This window comes from Suncus etruscus, chromosome 2, assembly GCF_024139225.1.
Source record: "Suncus etruscus isolate mSunEtr1 chromosome 2, mSunEtr1.pri.cur, whole genome shotgun sequence".
In the NCBI taxonomy this organism is placed as follows: domain Eukaryota; kingdom Metazoa; phylum Chordata; class Mammalia; order Eulipotyphla; family Soricidae; genus Suncus; species Suncus etruscus.
This window is the reverse complement of record NC_064849.1, coordinates 4,317,417-4,337,369: the sequence shown is the minus strand read 5'-3', so window position 1 is coordinate 4,337,369 and position 19,953 is coordinate 4,317,417. Positions and strand designations below refer to the sequence as shown.

At 54.3% G+C, this 19,953-nt stretch overlaps 1 protein-coding gene across 7 annotated transcripts in view; it reads left to right on the top strand.

Moving 5' to 3' along the window:
* The window catches only part of RIMBP2 (RIMS binding protein 2), a 60,238-nt gene that overhangs the window by 19,765 nt on the left and 20,520 nt on the right, over positions 1 to 19,953 (top strand). For all 7 annotated transcript variants that reach the window (XR_007492890.1, XM_049769194.1, XM_049769192.1 and 4 more), the window contains exons 3-9: positions 7,382 to 7,495; positions 8,212 to 8,316; positions 13,536 to 13,586; positions 16,448 to 16,631; positions 16,842 to 16,984; positions 17,529 to 17,605; positions 19,009 to 19,118. Coding sequence is in view for 6 of the 7 variants with exons in the window: in XM_049769194.1 (XP_049625151.1) it covers positions 8,215 to 8,316; positions 13,536 to 13,586; positions 16,448 to 16,631; positions 16,842 to 16,984; positions 17,529 to 17,605; positions 19,009 to 19,118 (667 nt within the window). In the remaining variant the exon portion in view is untranslated. The remainder of the gene's footprint in view (positions 1 to 7,381; positions 7,496 to 8,211; positions 8,317 to 13,535; positions 13,587 to 16,447; positions 16,632 to 16,841; positions 16,985 to 17,528; positions 17,606 to 19,008; positions 19,119 to 19,953) is intronic.

Genomic DNA, 19,953 nt, shown 5'->3' with positions numbered 1-19,953 from the left:
TGTGGTACCTGCCATGCTGCAAAGCAGGAGTTGGTGCCCAGTGGAAGTTGCACATATTCTCAAGAAAACCAAAATGACTTTCCTGCAAATTAGTGTCCCCTATTCCAGAATGTTCCTTAGACCCCTTACACTGGCTCACCTGCTGTCTGCCCACAGCCCAGTCTGCTCCACCCCGTTATTCCCCAGCATAGTAGGAGTGCTGGTCCCCAACCTTGTCTTGAGCCATCAGCCTGGTTGTCTGAGACCCACAAGGTGAGACCCTGGGTCTCCTGAGCACATTCGTGATCACCCACCAAAACCAGAAAAGTAACCTTTGCTATCTGTGTATCTTGGAATCCACAGAGCCTCCCACAGGGGCTGGACAGAGCCTTGGCAGGACCCGGGACTGTGGGTGTCTCTGTCTCTGGGGGAGAACCTGGGACAGGCAGGCTGGGGAAGCTTTTCTGAAACCTGGCAGCCAATCTAGGGTCTCTTGAGTGCCCACTCATAGCAAAACTGCCCATAAGAAAAAGATGTGGGGCCGGAGAGATAGCATGGAGGTAAAGCGTTTGCCTTGCATGCAGAAGTACGGTGGTTTGAATCCCCGCATCCCAGATGGTCCCCTGAGCCTGCCAGGAGCAATTTCTGAGTGTAGAGCCAGGAGTACTCCCTGAGTTCTGCCAGGTATGTCCCAAAAACCAACCCCCCCAAAAAATGTGCTGACGTGTCTATTGGGAAACCAGTCTTGATTGGAAACAAATGTTGCTGGCACTTGATGGCTTCGTAGTGGCCAGAAAACTCCTTTTCCAGCCTGTCACTCTCCTGACACCCATACTTGAGGAAAATGGGGGCAGTTAGATGTGAAGCAGGGGCTTTAGGGGGACACTTTTCCTTTGACCTCAGAAGGGGTCCTATGGCCGCCTCTAGACCGAGGTGATGTGATATGACGTTGCTGCAGAAATGTCTGGTTCAAAGGCTCAGAATGTCTTTGTTTCTCATGACTCAAGTGCTCACGTGATTTCAGTTCCATTTTGCTCCATCCTGCGTTGTTATTTGACTAGACAAATTGGGATAGATGGCTATGCAGAGTTTGAGGTCTTGCTACTACTCAGTGGTGTTCATGTCCCTGGACTCCTGCGGGGCTCCTGCCCTCGGCTCTCTGGCATGATCAGAAAGTGGCAAGCAGAGGGCTATGGTGGGCTCACTGAGGGATTTGGGAGCTGTTGGAGACCCACACCTGTGGCAGTGCCATCGGGACAGTAGCTGTGACTAATCTGTCTTCCAGCCCTGGAATGTAGGTGATCTGCCCTTTTGTTGTCTGGGATTCAGGAGAGGATGTAGAGGTTAGTGCATCTGTCAGGTTTCTTAGGGGCCAGAGAGATAACATAGTGGGTAGGGCTCTTGCCTTGCATGTAGCTGACTCAGATTTGATTCTCAGAATCCCATAAGGTCCTCCAAACTCAGGAGTAATTCTTGAGTGTAGAGCCAGGAGTAGCCACTGAGCACCGCCAGGTGTGGTCGCAAAACCACTCACCCTCAGACCAAAAAATAAGTCAACTTCTCACGTTAGCTGGAAGGAGAGTTAGTTATGGAATTGGAGAATGCCAGCAAGCATGGCTTCAGAATGGGCTTGATCTAGGAGCTGCATGTGTGTGTGACAAACGTGTCAGAAATATGTGCATGATTCAAGAATGTGGGCACAGGGCCCGGAGAGATAGCACAGCGGCGTTTGCCTTGCAAGCAGCCCATCCAGGACCTAAGGTGGTTGGTTCGAATCCCGGTGTCCCATATGGTCCCCCGTGCTTGCCAGGAGCTATTTCTGAGCAGACGGCCAGGAGTAACCCCTGAGCAATGCCAGGTGTGGCCCAAAAACCAAAAAAAAAAAAAAAAAAGAATGTGGGCACAGAGTCAAGACTCTGGTTAAGGGGCCCGGGCTCAGAACGACACCAAGAGGGCCAGGGAGAAGGGTCTGTGGTGGAGCACTTACCTCCCACCCGTGAGACCCTTCGTCCAATCCAATCCCTGGCACTCGGGGTGTGTGTGGGAAGACTGATGTCAGCCCAGCAGAGGTCGCCAGAAGAGCTCATACACTGCCTTGAGCAGCCTTGGACCCACTGAGCTGTGGGCATGAGAGCTGCTGCCAGGAAGGCTTGTCCTTGTCCTGGCCAGGTACCACACACAGCAGCTACTGAACAGCACCAGGCCAGTGCGTGTGGCCACTGTGTGGGGTCCCGGCTCACAGGGATTTGGCACTGAAGGACATCTTGACTCTATAGGGTGAAGAGGTGTCCTGAGCTTTCTATTTCCTGTGATCTTGGAGAGCCCTTATCCATGTTAGGGATGCCCCAGCTGTCTCCCCGGAATAAGCCAGCAGTGAGTGAGGGCAAAGGGCGTCTCCAAGTCTCCCGGGAGAGGCAGGGCCTAGTAAAAAGTGGCATTTCCAGCTGGCACAGGGCTAGCCCTGCTTGGCTATCTTGTGCCGGAGTGTCCATTTGTGTCCACATACTGTGAGTACCTGAGTCTGACCAGTAGGTGAAGGGATGGTGGCAGGAGCGCAGGAAGGAACGAGCTCCACAGATGGGGAGAAGTCGCCCAGTTCTGCCGATTAGGTGCCGTACTAGAGGAAAGTGTCCTGTAGAGGACTTTGTTGTGTGTTTTGGCCACACCCTGCAGTGCTCTTGGTGGTGCTTGAGGGAGCTGTGGGATGCCAGGGACTGAACCCCGGTCAGCTGTTGTGCAAGTCAAATACCCTCCCCTTATTATCATTCTGAGCCCCAACAGAGTAAAAAAATTTTGGGGGGTCAGACTGGGTGATGCTCAGAGGTTACTCTTGGCTCTGCTCTCAGAAATCGCTCCTGGCTCGGGAGACCAATTGGGATGCCAGGAATCCAACCCAGGTCTGTCCTGGGTCAGCTGTGTGCAAGGCAAACACCCTACCACTGTGCTATCGCTCTGGCCCCCAGAATAAAAGTTTTTAATGTGGGGATTCCTCAGCTAGAAGAGCATGAAATGGGGCCCTCAGAGGTGTCTGGGGAGGATGCGTGGATGCTTAGATAATCTCACCTTTCCCCCTGCATTTTGATTGCTATGCATGCCGGCTTCTAGGTGAGGTGGCATTTCTGGGAACAGCCCTGCAGCCCCCAAGAGCCAGTCTCAGCTGCCACGCCCTGGCCTGATCCTTTTCTGGGGCCGACTGTGTTCTTGCAGTTTGAGTTTGAGTTTGCTCCTTGTCTTGCTTTGCTTCTGTGTCCTCTGCCCCCAGGGACCTCTGCAGGGATCACCCTGGGCCTTGCCTCAGCTAGGGGCACCCTCCTCAGACTGGCTCAGGCTGCTGCAGGTGGGGTCCTTCCCTCTGTTCCTGGTGTGGGTGGCCACAGCCCTCACTCACCTTGTCTTTAGAACCCCTGGGATCTCCTGTGTTCAGTCTGTGCCATGGCACACAATGTCCAGGCTTCATCAATTTTATTTTTACTAGCACATGAGCATGTGATTTTCCTCTATTTGTCTTTTTTCATCTAGATTGGCCAGCTCTGGCCAATCTGTGAGGTAGGACTTCACCTTTCTGAGCCCAGTTTCATTTACTCAAAGCCAGAATCACCTCCTGGCCCAAGTGTCACCTTTTCTTAAACCTGACAAGGCTTTCCCTGGGCTTATTGCCAAGGTCTCAATCCATGCCTGCCGCCTTGGGCATTTGAGTTGTTTCCCTTGGGGAGTAAGGCTGGAGCTGGGAGAGAGGACGCCCCTTCTGCAGTAGACAGAGGGAGCAGCAGAGGGTCCTCAGGGCCTGTGACCATGGCCTGGCCACAAGGGGGATTGGACATTCTAGGACCCACCTGGGCTGTGTGTGTGTGTGTGTGTGTGTGAGAGAGAGAGAGAGAGAGCCCTCCTGATTTCTGAGTATGACTGAGAATGAGTGTGTGTGAAAATAAGTGTCAATGTGTAAGTATGGCTGTGTGTGAGACTGTGAGTCTATGAGTGAGTGTGTGTGAGTGTGTGAGTGTGAGCAGGACTCCTGAGCATTCCAGCTGTGTTGTGCAGGTCTCGGGTTTCAGGTCTCAGGTCACTGCTGTGACGAATTTGAGTGCCAGCGAAGTGGTTCCGCCCTATGACTTCAGGAGCTGCAGGTCAGGCAGGCCGGGGTGCTGGGAGTCTCTTCTGTCTTCCCCATCTCCTGACCCTTCCTCAGCTCCTGGGGCCCTGCTTCCCACTCCTGGTTATCAGCCCTGGGTGAGGCAAGAGGGAGGGGGTTATCAGCCCTGGGTGAGGCAAGAGGGAGGGGGTGCTGCAGGGTTTCTGACAGGCACAGCTCTGGGTCTGAGGCACCACCCAAACCTGGGCTGTGATTCCCACAGGCAGAGGACAAGGTCTCCCTGCAGGCATAGCCTGGGATGCAAAGATCCTGACACTCACCCTAGCGGGTCCAAGCCTGGGGCGGTGAGGCTGGCCTTGTCCTCCCTCTCACGAACAGGATGAGGCCACCTGGCAGCTGGCAGTTGCCGTGGAAATCCAGCTCTGCTGCATGTCTATGGGCTGTGCATGCTTGAGAGAGAGAGGAAGAGAGAAGAGAGAGGACAAAGAGAGAGAGACCCTGCAAGGTCAGAGTCACAAAAGCAGCCCAGTCCAACTCCAGTGCGGCTCCAACGCTGCCTTGTACAGGCCAGACTGAGGCTTCATCCCCTGGAACTGGGCAGTGCATGTGCTATGCATTTCCTGCAGGAAGACAATGTCCCTGACACTGGTGACATGATCGAAGGGGGCTTAGCTTTCTCAGTGGGTCCCTTCCATGCTGGGATGCCACTCTGGAGACCCCTCCCCGAACATGTCAGAGGGGCCCAGCTGTGGCCCCGCCCAGCATCTTCCAGGAGCTAAGGGGTCCTGGGCAGCAGACAGCTTCCCTGGGCCATGGGGGTATTTGCTGTGGGTTCTCTAGAGCACTGGACACCCCCACCTCCAGCAATCCCCATGATGCTGCCTGAACTAACCCACCTTCACAGGCTCTTCAGAATAGCATGTGGTAAATGAGTTTAGATATTTGTGAAGTAAATCAAAGAAAAAGCCACACTGTCACCAGTAGCTGTTCCTATTGCCTTTTGAGGGGTACCCAGAGGTGCTCAGGGGTGCTGCTGGCTCAGTGCTCAGGGCTTGCTCCTGGCTGTGCTGGACTGATTCCCATTTCACAGGTAGTCCTTTGGGTGGCTTCTCTTCCTGCTCTGACTGGAAGGGCAGCAGCTATGTGCCTCTCCCCAGGGATACAGGATATTCCAGGCAAATGGGGCCCAGGACCACACTAGGGCCCTAGTAGGATGGGGAGTTCCCTAGGAGTCATGGCTGGAGCAAGTCGGAGAGATGGGAAGTGTGATTTTCCCACAGGGTCACCCAAACCTGGGACCTCTCCAGCTTGTCCATGCTAGCTGGGCTGGTACCAGAGACATGGCCTGTAGTGGCATCATTCTGCCTTTAGTGCCAGGGGGCATTGCCAAGTGCCTTTACCACATGGGACTTGTCAGATAGGTGGCCCTTGGCCTCCCCTTTCTTCTTTCCTGGGCTACTGCAGAGGCTTGACCCATGCTGACGATCAGCACCCTGGACAGGGCTTGGGGACGGGCCATCCATCTCTGCTCATTTCCTTTTTCTTTTTCTTTTTTCTTTTTTTTTTTTTAGTTTTTGGGCCACACCCAGCAGTGTTCAGGGGTTACTCCTGGCTGTCTGCTCAGAAATAGCTCCTGGCAGGCACGGGGGACCATGTGGGACACCGGGATTCGAACCAACCACCTTTGGTCCTGGATCGGCTGCTTGCAAGGCAAACGCCGCTGTGCTATCTCTCCGGGCCCTGCTCATTTTCTTTTTTGTTTTTTGGGCCACACCAGGCGGCACTCAGGGCTTACTCCTGGCTCTGCACTGAGAAATCACTCCTGGTAGGCTTGGGAGACCATGTGGGATGCCGGGAACTGAACCTGGGTCCGTCCTAGGTCAGCCACATGCAAGGCAAACGCCCTCCCTGCTGCGCTATCACTCCAGTCTGCTCTTTTTCAATTAAACTGCGGCCTCAGTGGGCTGTGTGCCATTGAAACACTGCCCACTGGGTGATGCCAGACCCTTCTCCTCCCTCCTTAGTAGGGTGCTAAAGAAACTCTGCTTGTTTTGGCCAAGACCCATAACAACATGGCTGTTCCCCATCAGGCTGGAGCAGGGAGGGAATTTGCTTTGCATGCAGCTGACCCGGGTTTGATCCCTGGCATCCCATATGGTCTCTTGAACACTCAGGAGGAATTCCTGCATGCAATACCAAGCAGGGCCTAAAGCCAAAAATAATTACAATACTGTGATTTACCAAGTTATTCATAATATAGATGTTCCAACGTTCAAACACCAATCCCACCACCAGTAGAATCTTCCTTCTACCATCTGATCTTGCCCTATCTCTGGAATTGTACCTGGGAACGATATTCATTTCCTGATTTGATTTTACTGATTTATTTTCCTTTTATACAAGAGGGCATTTGTGTTAGAGAAAGTCTGCATGGAAGCACTTTGTCCCTGCCTCATCTTGGGAAAGTGGGCCTCAGCCTCTGTCTCTGTTGGTACCTCAGCATGGCCTGTGGCATCTTGCTTCTGCCACTGCCTTGGCAGGCTGCACAGACCTGGCTAATGGGTACAGCGACTCCCAGTCTCTCCCAGCTGCACCTCTGAGGCTCTGGCATGGCAGGATGCAGTGAAAGTTCTACAGCTGCCTGGTCTGGTTAATCCTGTCGGAAGCCTTGGGGCTTCCTGAGGGCTTGGAAAGATCAGAGCAGATCCAGAGTTCTGCCCTGCCGGCACATCCCCATATCCTGGACACAGACAACCAGCATGGGAAGACACAGCAGCAAAGGAGAGAGCTGATGTGGGTGACTGGAAGGACCGGCATGCTCGTCTTGTCATTCTTTGGAGTCAGCAGGACCAGCTAGCTACTTGCCCACGAATGTCGTTTTCCAAGCTGCATGCCTCTCCCAGTCAGAGGGAAAGGACAAGTTGGGACATATTTGCATAACTCCTTTGTGTCAGAATATTCACTCCAAGGGGACAGAAGATAGTTTAAATTAGGATAAAGAAAAGGAAATTTTGGGTTCAAGTAACGGAAAAGAAAACTCCCACCTTCAGGCAGGGCATGACCTAGGTGCTCAACTGCTAGCCCCAGGAGGCTCTTGAGCAAAGAGCCTATTTTCCCGGCTTTGTTCATGAGACCCTGCCCCGAACCCCCACCTTATGTGCTCTGCTTCCTAGCTAGTGTTCCGGCTTCCCCATGCCCCTTCTCAGTGGCTTTAAGGATGGGGCGAGGAGGGTGCTCTGGGTCTGGAGGCAATGCAGCGCAGACAGAGCCGGTTGGCACCTCTGAGCAGCCTGTCTGGCCTTCCTGCCATAGGTGAGAGCAGACGATGCCTGGCTTCACTCCATGCACCCCCTAGTCCTGCGAGCGCTCCGTGAGGAGAAACGTCGGGTCTGAGCCACGCTGGAGAACCTTGAACAGGTCCTCAAGGTAGGGCAGGTTCCTGCTCCCGGGGCCTTTGGGCTGGGGGGCTCCATGTCCAAGCTCCCAGACCCCAGGTAGACCGGCTACTTTCCTGTCCCTGAGCTTAGCTGGGAGATTAGGTTGCCAGGCTGGAACCACCCAAGGGGGTTCTCCTTTGCTGCAGTCCTGGTCTCCTCTTTCCCAGTGTCTGTGGTGTGTGTGGGTGCTGGAAAGTCAAGAATCACAGCAGGGAGCCTCTCGATGACCTATTGATGATCTGGTGCCCCTCTCAGGGGCTCTGCGGGGACTCAGGTGCAGGAGCATCAGGGCTGGGGTGACACAAAAGGGGGTTGTTGGGTTGGGCTCAACTCTGCGCCGGCACGGGCTGAGATCCTGTCCTAATGTCCGAGGGCTGCTCCTTGATTCTGCCAGCAGGGCCAGAGGTGAGTGTGTGTGTGTGTGTGTGTGTGTGTGTGTGTGTGTGTGTGTGTGTGTGTGTGTGAACGTATGAGTGTAATGTGTGTTCATCGCCTGTCCAGCTAACCCATGGTAGTCCTGTGATGGCGAGGAGAAGCCTCTCCACTGCTCTCTGCTCTGTGCTTACTCTGGGGCTCGGCTCTTCCTGTGGTTGCTCCGTGGGCAGAGAGCCGCAGCCCCAGAATCTCTGGGCCTGGGTTGCCCAGTAGCTGTCACAGGATGGCAGGAGGCCGGCACCCGCTGAGTCCGACTGTCTGTCCCCACAGCACATGCGAGAGGCCGCGGGGCGGCGGCAGCAGCTGGAATTGGAGCATGAGCAGGCCCTGGCCGTGCTCAGTGCTAAGCAGCAGGAGATCGACTTTCTGCAGAAGGTGAGCCAGGCCATGGGGGTGCTGGGGGCACAGCGGGGTGGGGGCTCCCACCCCCGGAGCAGGTCATTTGTTCCTTTGGGGCTCTCCTGGGTGGACACTGCAGTGGGGTCTCATTAGCAAAGGACCAGCACCTGGGCCCAGGAGGAGAGGGGTTGGGGCCAGAAATCCAGGGAGGGGTGCAGGCATGTGCCCTCATCTCTAGGGTGGGGGGCAGAGCAGCCTCCTTCCTTGTTCCTGGAGCAAATGAGCCTCAGCTTCACCAGGCCCTCCCAGAGCCAGAAGCTGGACAAGACTGGCAATGGTGGCAGTGGTGAACCCCCTCCCTGGGCTGGGGCTCCAAAACACCACCGCTGACCTCTGGAGCAGAACTCTGGCCCCCCAAGAGCTGAGTGCTATCTCCATTCACTTATCAGGCCAGGATTCAGGACAGGTTTCACAAAGCCAGTGCTTGTGACACAGAAGATATTGCTGGGCCACGATATGGGGTGTGTGTGTCGCTCTCCCCTTGGGTCTGTGACTCAAGCCACCAGCAAGTGCCCTTAGACCTGTCTTCTCTGGACTCGGGAGGCTGCAGAGATAGATCAGCCGAGGCACGCATGGAACTTCCTGTGAGACTTTGAGGATCCGGGGCCATGTCTGTGGAGCGGAGGGAGCAAGCTGTGAACCACCTCGCTCTCTCTCCTCAGCCCTGCAGCCTGCTGGCTCTGCATGACCTGCACCTCATGAGGGTGACAGGGAGAGGGACAGCGCTCAGCTGTGGCTTTTATGGGGGACCAAATGCCATGAGATGAAGGTTCTGCACCCATTTCTAGTGATTTCCGCAGACACCAGCATGCCGTCCTTGCTGGCTGCTTCAGTCATTCCCGGACGGATGGTCATTGACCTACTAGGAAGGGAAACAGGCTCTGATGGACCATTTGTTTAACTGAGGACTTCAAGCTGTCCACAGCTATTCTAATGGGACTGGGGTCAGGTCAGAGCCCTGGTGCTATGCGTGGGATGTGGGGTCATTTAAAAAAACACACACACAAAAAAAACACACACACGAAAAAGAAAGATTGAGAAGAAAACTATAGACCTGTATTCCAAATGAAGAGATCCTTAAGAAAATATCCGCCAATGGAATCCGGCAAGCCAGCTACTAGATCATCCACCACGATCAGGGAACATTTATCTGAAGGCTGCAGGGATTACACATAAGTAGACACATGTCTGTCAGCGCAAGACAGCACATCGGCACCAAAGAGAATAAATACCAGGCGGCTCAGCGTGAGGAAAGATAAAAATCATACGATCATATCACTAAAGGCAGAGAAAGCAGCTGACAAGACCCAATCCCATTCATGCTTAAAAACCCCTCAGTAAGTGGGGATAGAAAACTCTTCCTCAGTATAGTTAAAGCCATTTACCACAAACCTACAGCTAACTCCATACTCAGCAGTGAAAAGCTGAAGTCCTGCCCTCAGAGACCAGGCTCAAGGCAAGGCTGCCGCCCTCATCAGAGCTCATGGGAGAATTCCTGACTGCAGCAGTTCGTTAGGTAAGAAGGAGATTTATTTATTTATTTTTTTTTGGTTTTTGGGCCACACCCATTTGACGCTCAGGGGTTACTCCTGGCTATGCGCTCAGAAATCGCCCCTGGCTTGGGGGGACCATATGGGACGCCGGGGGATCGAACCGCGGTCCTTCCTTGGCTAGCGCTTGCAAGGCAGACACCTTACCTCCAGCGCCACCTACCCGGCCCCAAGAAGGAGATTTATAAAGGGATCCAGGTTGGACAAGATAAGGCCAAACTACCACTGTCGGCAGAGGTCCTGAGGCTAAGAAGTCCGAAGGCTACAAAGACCTCCTGACAGGAATGTGTCTAAAGCGGCGAGTTTTCACCTTTAAAATAATGTACTTTTGGGATTTATTTGGAAATTTGAGAAAACTGCCTTATGGATTGATGGTCTAATAAAATAAAGGAAAAATTAAAACCATTAAAATATTAAATTCTAAAATTCTGGAAACAAAAACTCATGCAGTGAAATGCCAGGTTACAAAATCAATACTCAGAAATTCATGGTAATTTATGCAAATCATGAGAAAGAAGAGAGAGAGAAAGAAAACAAACCCATTCATAAGTACCTGGGAATCAGCCTAACAAAAAAGGTGAAATATTTTTTATAAAGTTAACGATAGATCTCCACTGAGGGAAATAAAAGAAGACACAAAGGAAATGGAAAAATCCTTCTTAGTGGGTTGAAAGCATTTATTTGGTCCAGATGACTAGCCTACCCAAGACAGCATAGGTAACCAATGCTGTCCCTATAAAAATACCCATGATAGTGTTTAGACACATGGACAAAATGCAGTTGAAATCTACATGGAGTAATAATACCCCCAGAATAGTGAAAGCAATCTTAGGAAGGGTCCTCTTTCCCCGACTTCAGAGTTTCCCCTCTATAAAACTGCAGTAATGAAAACAGCGTAGTCCTGGAATAAAGACGAACTCAGACCAGAGGGTAGAACAGAGAGCCCAGAGACAGATTCTCAAGGATACAAATGGCTAATCTTGGACAGAGAAGCAGAATTTGAGTTGGAGCAAGGAAAAAGTCTTCAACAAATGCTACTGGGAAATCTGGTCAATGAAGTGTCAGAAGTGAAGTCAGACCCCTGTCTCAAAACATGCACAAAGGTCAACAAAAACGGATTAAAGTTATTGATAGCAGACATAAACCTAAGTCATGTTGAGGAAAACATAGGCAGAACCCTTCATGACATTAATCTAGAAGCTTCTTCAATTCAATGCTATTGGCAAACAAATGGAGATAAAATTAGACAAATGGGATTGCATGCGATTAAGAAGCTCCTGTGCTGCAAAAGAAATAATGGTGACCAGAATAAAAACACTCATAGGATGGGAAAGAAGATTCGCCACTCATCTGACAACGGTCGACATCCAAGGGATGGGAAGCACTTGTAGAACTTAAGCAAACAGTCCATCAAAAATGGGGAGAAGGGACCAGAGAGAGAGGATAGCAGGTAGGACTCTTGTCTTGGATGGGCTTGAGCAGATCCTCAGCACCCCATATGGTCCCCTGGAGAGGGACGTCAACTAGAGTGGCCCCAAGTACAGAGCCAGGAGTAAACCCTGAGCACCTCTGGGTATGGCCTAAAACAAAGCAAACAAACAAACAAAACAACAACAACAACAACAACAAAAACAAGAAGAATTGAATAGACACTTTCTTAAAGAGGACATAAGACAGCCAAGAGGTATTTAAAAAATTCTCAGCCTCACCTGACATGGGGAAATGCAAATCAAAACAACAAAGAGGTCTCCTCACAGCAAGATTTCACATCACCAGGAGCAGAACCGGGGAGAGATGGTGTAGGAAGGGATGCACTTGGCCTTGCGTGTAGCTATGGCAGCCGAGGAGACCCAGGGTCAAACTTCAGCACCGCATGTCACCCCCTGAGTCCCAGCAGATCAGCACTGAGCCAGGAACAGTCCCTGAGGACCTCTGGCTTCGACCACCCTTCCCCATGAAAAGAACAAAGTCACCAGTGTTGCAGGGATGTGGGGAAAGGGCCCTCACGGCAACTGCTGGGAATGTCAGCTGGTTCTTTGGAAAACATTGTGGATGCATCTCAAAACAAGAAGAACTTGTTGACATCTGGCCCCAAAACTCTCCCACAAAAACCTCTGTGCTCCCCTATTTGTTGCGACGCTGTTCACAGTAGCAACAGATTGCAAAACCCAAGTGCCCAAGGACAGAAGAAATAAACACAGCCTCGCCCAGCCTCACCCTGGCCCCCACCAGGCCCTGGGCGCCTGCATCCTGTCCTGTGCACTCCCCTCCACCTTGGCCCAGTTCAGCAGAGCTTCCTTTGGGCCTCACCCGAAGGTGGGTTTCACCCCTAGGACTGAAGGGCCCTGCTGCAGGCCCTGCTGGGGCTGGCCAGAACTGAGCCCTGCCACTTTTCACTGCTAATTCCAGCCATCTGTTCCCCTTGTCCAAGTTCGCGAGGATCCAGGGAAGCTAAAATCGCGGTTTTCGCTTGAAGCCCAACGCAGTGGTGGCTGCCAGCTTGGCTGCGTTTCTGCCTCCTGCCTGGCGCTGCAGCTTCTGTTTTGGATCCTGCCACTTGAAAACCCTCTTTGACTCGCCAGGCGGGATGGGCCGTTTATCTGCTCCCCTGTGCTCTTTGCCGCTCCCTCTTCCCCCTCCCCGTGCCGCTGTCGATTATTGCTCTTGTTTTTGCTTTGAAAGGAACAGTTTTAAGCCTGTGGAGATGGAGCGGAGTTTGAGAATGGGGTAATTAATTTACTGTGTTCTATTCTGGTCTCCGATGCTTCAGAGCATCCCTGGAAGTGCATGAGGAAAAATGCATATGAATGAAACCCTGTGAGCTCAGGCTCCTGCTTTTAGTCTGTGCTGGCAAGGGGAGATGATGAGGCTGGGAGGTGCCACCCGGCAGGGGAGGGGGGGGGACTGAGAGGGAAGAAGGGTGGGAGCCTTTGGGTCCCAGAACCAGCTCCCTAGAGACAGGCTGGGGATCAGTTTGGGTCTCTGGGTTCTCTGGGCTGAGTTCAGAGGCCAGAGCTCTCCAGACGGTGCAGCTTCCCCAACTGGGATCCGGATACACTGATATCAGCAGAGTAGTCCCCCAATACTGGCCAGAAAGGGGTTGTCATTTCCAGGGGACACAGAAGAGCCATCCCTCAGGGCTCAGGGGACCCCTGTGCTCACTTCTGCACCGGCCTGTGTGGCTCCTGGGTTCTGGGGGACCCACCCTCGGGAAATCTTCACGTACCTGTTTGGGGGGCACCAGGTACCTGCGTGGGGGCTCATGCTGGGGCCTCTTGGGCTAGGCATGGGGGCAGAGCCTTGAGTGAGGCCTGTGAGGATGAGTCCAGTCTGCAGCCCCGCTCGAGCAATGTCAGGGCCAGGGCAGGCACTTGCTCTGCTCCCTCCTTGGGGCAGCCCGAGAGTGGGGGCCTGGGAGGGATAGGTGCTCCTGGCAGTGCTCCTGGTGGTATCTAGAGGAAGCGACTGTCTGTGCCCTGAGCCAAAGCTTCTTCTCCTCCAGGAGCTGGGTCAGGCCTGTCTATGGCACCGGGGATCTCAGCAAAGCCCAAAAAGAAAGGACACTTGGGGTAGTCTGGGTGCGTGGAGGGGTGAGTGGAGAGGTGCAGCACGTTTCCCTCACCTTCCTGCCCTCTCCTCTCCAAGGCTCAGGTTGAAGCCAAGAGAGAACATGAAGGAGCTGTACAGCTGCTAGAGGTGAGTGGGGTCGGGGCATTGGTATAGGGCGGTATGGGTGGTTTGAGTTTCTGCTGCCTGTATGCATCCTGGGCCTGGGACATCTCAGGGTTCTGTGGCCCCTCTCCCCTGTTGATGCAGCCCTAGGGGCTGCATGGGGCCACCTGGGGCTGTACAGAGACGGGGCCCCAGGGTGTCCATCCTGCCCCTGGGAGCAGCGTGACCCTGGCAGTGTTGGTCATGACCCCCTCTGCTATTCCCATCTGCTGTGCAGTGGCTGCCCTCAGGGCCCCTCGGACCTTATCCTTGGGGATAGTTGCTGCACTCTATTTTGTACCATGGAGCAGGGGAGGCTGAGGAGGTACCCCAACCTCTCTTCTCTTGTGTCTTGTTTTGCTCGGCCGCCAGTGCACCTTGGACAGCCTACAGGTATTGGGGTGCCCGTGTGTGCTCAACAGCCAGATCCCAGGCTGATGCTCCCAATGTGGCCAGAGGCCTGCCGGGATTGGGGGCACCAGCAGGCTGGGTTCTGGCTGCCCACTTCCTGCCAGGCTGCAGGTGAATTCTGGTGGCGGGGGTGGGGCATGTGGGTGGGGGCCCTGTGCAGTCAGCAGGGGCTCTGGGCCACCGGAATTCACACTTTGCCTTGGACCTTGACCACCTCTTTTCTGTGTGTTTGGGGCAGCCCTGTTCTGGCCACTCCTTCCCCAGCTTTCGGGACATGGAGCCAAGCTTGATGCTGGCTTTTCCCACTGCCAGACCCACCTGCCATAGAGCTCAGACCCACCTTGCTAGGTCACTCTTGGGGATGGAAAGTCCAGGTAACTCTGGGTGACTGACCGGGATAGAGGAGGAGAAGGTTCTGGAAGGAGGCACCCCTGAAATATAGCTCCTGAGGAATCAGCCTCCTGGGCATGCTGCCTATGGTGCCCATTCTGACTTTCCCCACAGCAAAGGGTCCACAGCAGGTGCCTGCCCAGGGCCCACTACTCACCGCTGGGTACCCACTACTCACTCCCAGGGCTCGAGGTGTGGCCCACAGGGCCTTCTGCCGATGAAGAGCTCTTGTGTGAGAGACCCTTCACAACCCTATCTGCTAGCACAACCCTACAGTGTCTGAGCCCCTCTTTCTTCTTTTTCCCCTTGGGTCACATCTGGTGGTGCTCAAGGGTTACTCCTGGCTCTGTGCTCAGGAATCACTCCTGGTGGTGCTTGGAGGACCCTATGGAATGCCGGAGATCAAACCTGTGCAAGGCAAATGCCCTTTCTACTGTGCTATCACTCTAGCCCCATGAGCCCCATTTTCTGATGAACCAGTGCTTAGTGTTAGGGATGCAGAGGGAGGGGTGACTGCACATGGAAATAGAAGCAGGACTGCTCTGGTCAGCAGAGAGGCATCAAGAATATTCTGGAACTGGAGGAGCCTTTTCAGAACGAACAACCTGGGGTGGACAATCTGGGTTTTCTTAGTGAGATTCTCACTTGATTCTCGAGGTCTCTCTTGAGATGGAGAGGCTGGAAGGTCCTAGGAGGCTCTGAGGGTATCCTGAGGCTGTGAGGTACCATGAGGGTATGAAGATCTGTGAGGGTGTGATGGCTTATGAAGGTGTGAGGACCCAGGAGGCTGTGAAGGGCCCCTGAGGGTATTAGAACCATGAGGATATGAGGATATATGAAGGTATGCTGGCCCGTGAGGGCTGTGAGGGCCCACGAGGGCATATGACTGTGAGGGCCTGTGAAGGCCCGTGAGGGTATATGGCTCTGAGGGTTAGAGGGCATGAGGGCCTGTGAGGTTGTGAAGGTCTATGACTGTTGTGGGCCCTGGGCTTCCTACAAGAAGGCCAAGAAGAGAGTCCCTGCACCCGCCTGTGCACAGGACCCTGGTCTCGGGGACCTTTTTAGGGAGTACAGCTCAGTTGGCCTTTAAAAGGAGAATCTTGCAAAGATCCTCCCCCCCATTTTTTATGAATTGAAAAATTAACTCTCGGATTGGATCCACTTGGTCTAATTTTAGAATCTGTGGTCTCAGACACAAATAGCTTTGCCTTCCGGATGGAGCCAAATCGCTGAATGCCAGTAGGGGGATGGGTCTGATCAAGTTGTCAATCATGGGAAGGCACCCTGTCCTCTCTGCACCCTATGTCAAACCCTGCTATACTGACAGCGGAGCTCAGTGTCACTGCCTGGGGACCTGCTCAGAGCCTCACCAGGCTCCTCCTGAGGGAGCCAAGTGCATGCTGGTGTGTGTGTGTGTGTGTGTGTGTGTGTGTTTGTATGTGTCTGTGTGCATGCACACACACACACGTGAGACTCTTGTTCAGTGCCCCAGGGATCTGGAAGGAGTTTTGGGCCCCGAAAGCAAGGCCAGGAGGTGGTTGCACCTGGGGGGCGGGGACAGCACAGCCTGAAGCACTGGGGTTGAGGGTCACTCCTTGACTTGGTGTTTGGCCTGGCTGAGCACCCCAGGAGGGGAGGGTGGCATCAGGGCTGCCTCAGGGGCTGCTGCTCCAGGGTTGCCAGACAGTGTGTCTGGGTTCTCAGGCTGAGCAGGGATCCCAGAAAAGGCCTCAGAGTGGGCACATTCGAGCTGCCCTTTGCTTAGGCCAATCACAGCCTCCACCTCCCGCAGCCCCAGTGCTGTGTGCCAGTCACAGAGTGCCAGACTCAGGCTGTGTGGGTTGGTGCCAGCCACTCTCTGGCACGGCGGCTTTCCAGGCTTGCACCCTAGGCCCTGGCCTTCAGCCCAGTGCCAGGGGAGCGCTGCTGTCCCAGATGCCAGATTCCTCGGGGCACGACACAGGCCTCACGCCATGTCTATCCGTGACACAAGCATGCACACACATGCTCGCTCATCTGTGCTCGCTCACCCCACCCCTGTGCAGAACAAGGTACGGGAGCTGGAGGAGAGATGCCGGGCACAGAGTGAACAGTTCTGCCTGCTGTCTCGGGACCTGGAACAGTTTCGGCAGCAGGCGGGCAGGGTCGACCTGTTGGCCAGCAGCCCCACGCCCCCCGGCACACCTTTCCTGCCATTCATGAACGGACTCGCCACTTCTCGGGGCGCAGGTAGGTGCTGGTGGCAGCAGGCAAGGGCAGCCCCCTCCGTGGAGGAGATAGACGGAGTTGGGTCGCTCAAGGAGGGGAAGCAGGGTTTCCTGTGGGAGAACTTGTGAGGGGAGCAGAGCATATGCTTGGGGGCCCAGAGTGCAGTGTAGACCCAGGCAGGGAGTGGCAGGTTCCAGCTCACTCATCTTTGCTTTGTGTCTCCCCTGGCAGGGCCTGAGAGTCTCTTGGGGAGCCCCCCTGTGCTGGGTGAGTGCACCCGGCCACTCCTGCTGCCTGTCCCGGGAGGCAGCCCAGAGCCCCTGCCCATCACACCCGCCTTCCCGCACAGCCCACGATGCAGACCTGAGCCAGGCGTGAGTGCACGGGCCCTCACGCGTGTCCCCTCAGCAGGTCCTGACCACTGGCACAGTGTGGTCTTGAGACCTCCCTCCTATAGGAGGCTGACCCACACACAGACAGCCAGCACCAGAAAGGCCCCAGCCAGTGCCCACGAGGCTGACCCAGCAAAGAGCCTCCATGTTGCCACTATGTGGCTGGGGCATGACTGTTGCCTGAGTTCTACCATGACATGGAGGTGGGAGGTCCTTGAGCCTGGGCCCTCACACGCCCAACCTCTGCTGCCCCTGCCAGGGTGGACCTTGCTTCTCCTGACCCAAGACCCTGTTCGGAAGAGCCATGTGCCAAGGGAACGTGTCTGTGTGGCCTGGCCCGACACTATGGATGACCCCTGGCTCTGCTGCAGAGACAGTCTTTGGGCTGTCTCCGTGGTGTGGCCAGATCACCTCTTCTCTCATGCCCGAGGCTGGGAAAGGGGAGTCTTGGGGGTGGGGAACAGGGCATCTCGGGCATGGCCTCTGGCCTCTGCCTTCTGTCCCTGACACAGCATGTCCTGCACAGATGGAACATGATGAGAACTCCACTGCCCCCCGGCAGAGGTACTCGGGGAAGACTCGCCTCTGTGTCGCCCGCTACAGGTAGGGCATTGCCTTGTGCCAGGGGCAAGGCTATATCTACTGTCATTCCTGGTGGCCATTCTGTGGGGCTGTGGAACTGTGGGGTCACCCCGGGGCTGTGCAGTGGCTCCTTTCTGGGATCGTGTGTGGGAGCAGTATGCACCGGGTTGTGTGTCTGAATGGTTCCTTGGGATGAGCCTGGGGCCACCTGTCAGAGACCATCTCCCAGGGCATGTCACTAGGGTTAGGTAGGGGCGTCATTGTCAGGTGGATACATCTAAGCATGGGTTGGATCAAAAGAGGGCTTTCTGGGCCCGGAGAGATAGCACAGCGGCGTTTGCCTTGCAAGCAGCCGATCCAGGACCAAAGGTGGTTGGTTCGAATCCCGGTGTCCCATAGGGTCCCCCGTGCCTGCCAGGAGCTATTTCTGAGCAGACAGCCAGGAGTAACCCCTGAGCATCGCCGGGTGTGGCCCAAAAACCAAAAAAAAAAAAAAAAAAAAGAGGGCTTTCTGGTGCTCTGACTGCTGTGAGGTCCCAGCTCTAAACTACTAATCATCCCCTAACTGCAGCCCCGACCAGCTATCCACTCTCTAACCAGCTGTGCAGGGCCTGGCCCTTGGTGACCCCTTCCATCCTGTCTAAACCTTCTCTCGGCTGTATCAGTCCCTCTGGTTGTCGATTCCTCCCTGGCATCACACGATCTGTGTCTGGCGACTTGCCCTTTAGCACTGCAAGGCTTATGCTTGGAGTGTATCTGGGCATTACCTCATTTTTATTAGAGACCTTCCTTCCCTCCAGCTACCCTGCAGGGTGTGGTTGGGCAAGGTTTGAAGGTTTGTTTGCCTATTTGGGGAATTTTACCCACCCTGCAATTGAAGTTGGTAGAAAACCCAGAACTGGGGCCGGGCGGTGGCGCTAAAGGTAAGGTGCCTGCCTTGCCTGCGCTAGCCTTGGAAGGACCTCGGTTCGATCCCCCGGTGTCCCATATGGTCCCCCAAGCCAGGAGCAACTTCTGAGCACATAGCCAGGAGTAACCCCTGAGCGTTACCGGGTGTGGCCCAAAAACCTAAAAAAAAAAAAAAAAAAAAAAAAAAAAAGAAAGAAAACCCAGAACTGAAATGTGTCTGGAGACTGCAGTGGGGGTGAGAGGGGTCTTGTGTGCTGTCATTGCACAACTAGGCCACTGGTCCGCACCCTGCTGTCCACCGAACTGCATCCTCTAGGCATGTCGGCCCATGTGTTGCTGGCTTTGGGATTTTGACAGTCCACCTGGTCTCCAGGCATGTCTTGGTTTCAGATCTGGGAAGTGGGTGGGAGCCGGCAAAGGCCCAGATTCTGATGGCAACCTTGGGGATCTGAGCCGTGTCTGTCCTGGTGGCTGCAAATCCCCTGGACTGACTGGAATGCTCTTCTCTCCTCTAGCTACAATCCCTTTGATGGGCCCAATGAGAACCCGGAAGCGGAGCTGCCCCTTGTGGCAGGGAAATACCTCTACGTCTATGGAGACATGGACGAGGATGGGTTCTACGAAGGTCTGGGGAGCAGGCTTGGAGTTTGGGTGCTCAGTGGGTGCCTCAGACTGACCTGCTGGGTCCTTGTGGCTGTCTCAGCCCAGAGCTACTGCCACAGGAGTCACCTCTGCTTGGAGCCTCTAGTGTCTGGTGTCTCCCCTGAAGATCAGGGGCTCTGGACCCACCATCAACCCATCATCCCATTATTCTTCCATCATCCCTATCATTGATCATTCCCATCAAACTGTCATCCCATCATCCATCATTCATCCACCATTCCCATCATCTCCCATCACCCCATTATTTCCATCATCCATCCATAGTCTCCATCATCTCTATCATCCCATCACCCCTTTATCTTTCCATCATCCCCATCATCTCATCATCCCTCTATTATCCCCATTATTCCCCATCACCCCATTAAATCCATCACCCTATCATCCCCGTCATCCCATGATTCCCACCATGATCCACAGATTGTCATCTCCTGTCATCCTATCATCCATCATCTGCATCATTCCCCCCTTATCATCCCCATCACCTCCCTCATCCCCCTTATCATCCCATATCATCACCCGCATCATTTATTTATCTTCCTCTCTCCTGTTCCCTCTCCTCCCCAGCTCTGCATCGATCATGTTCTCTTGAGGCAATTTGCCTGTCCCAATGGCAGGAGCAGAAGCCCCTAATTGTTTGGGGATTGAGTGGCCTGTGCAGTCTCTGGTAGGCCATATTCCCTGGCCTCACAGGGCTCACACAGAGCCCCTCACAGTCCTTCATAGAGCTGACGGGGGCCCTGTGGCTCTCCCAGGATGCCAGACCTGATGGTGTCTCTGAGAGGGTGCTATTGCTCTTG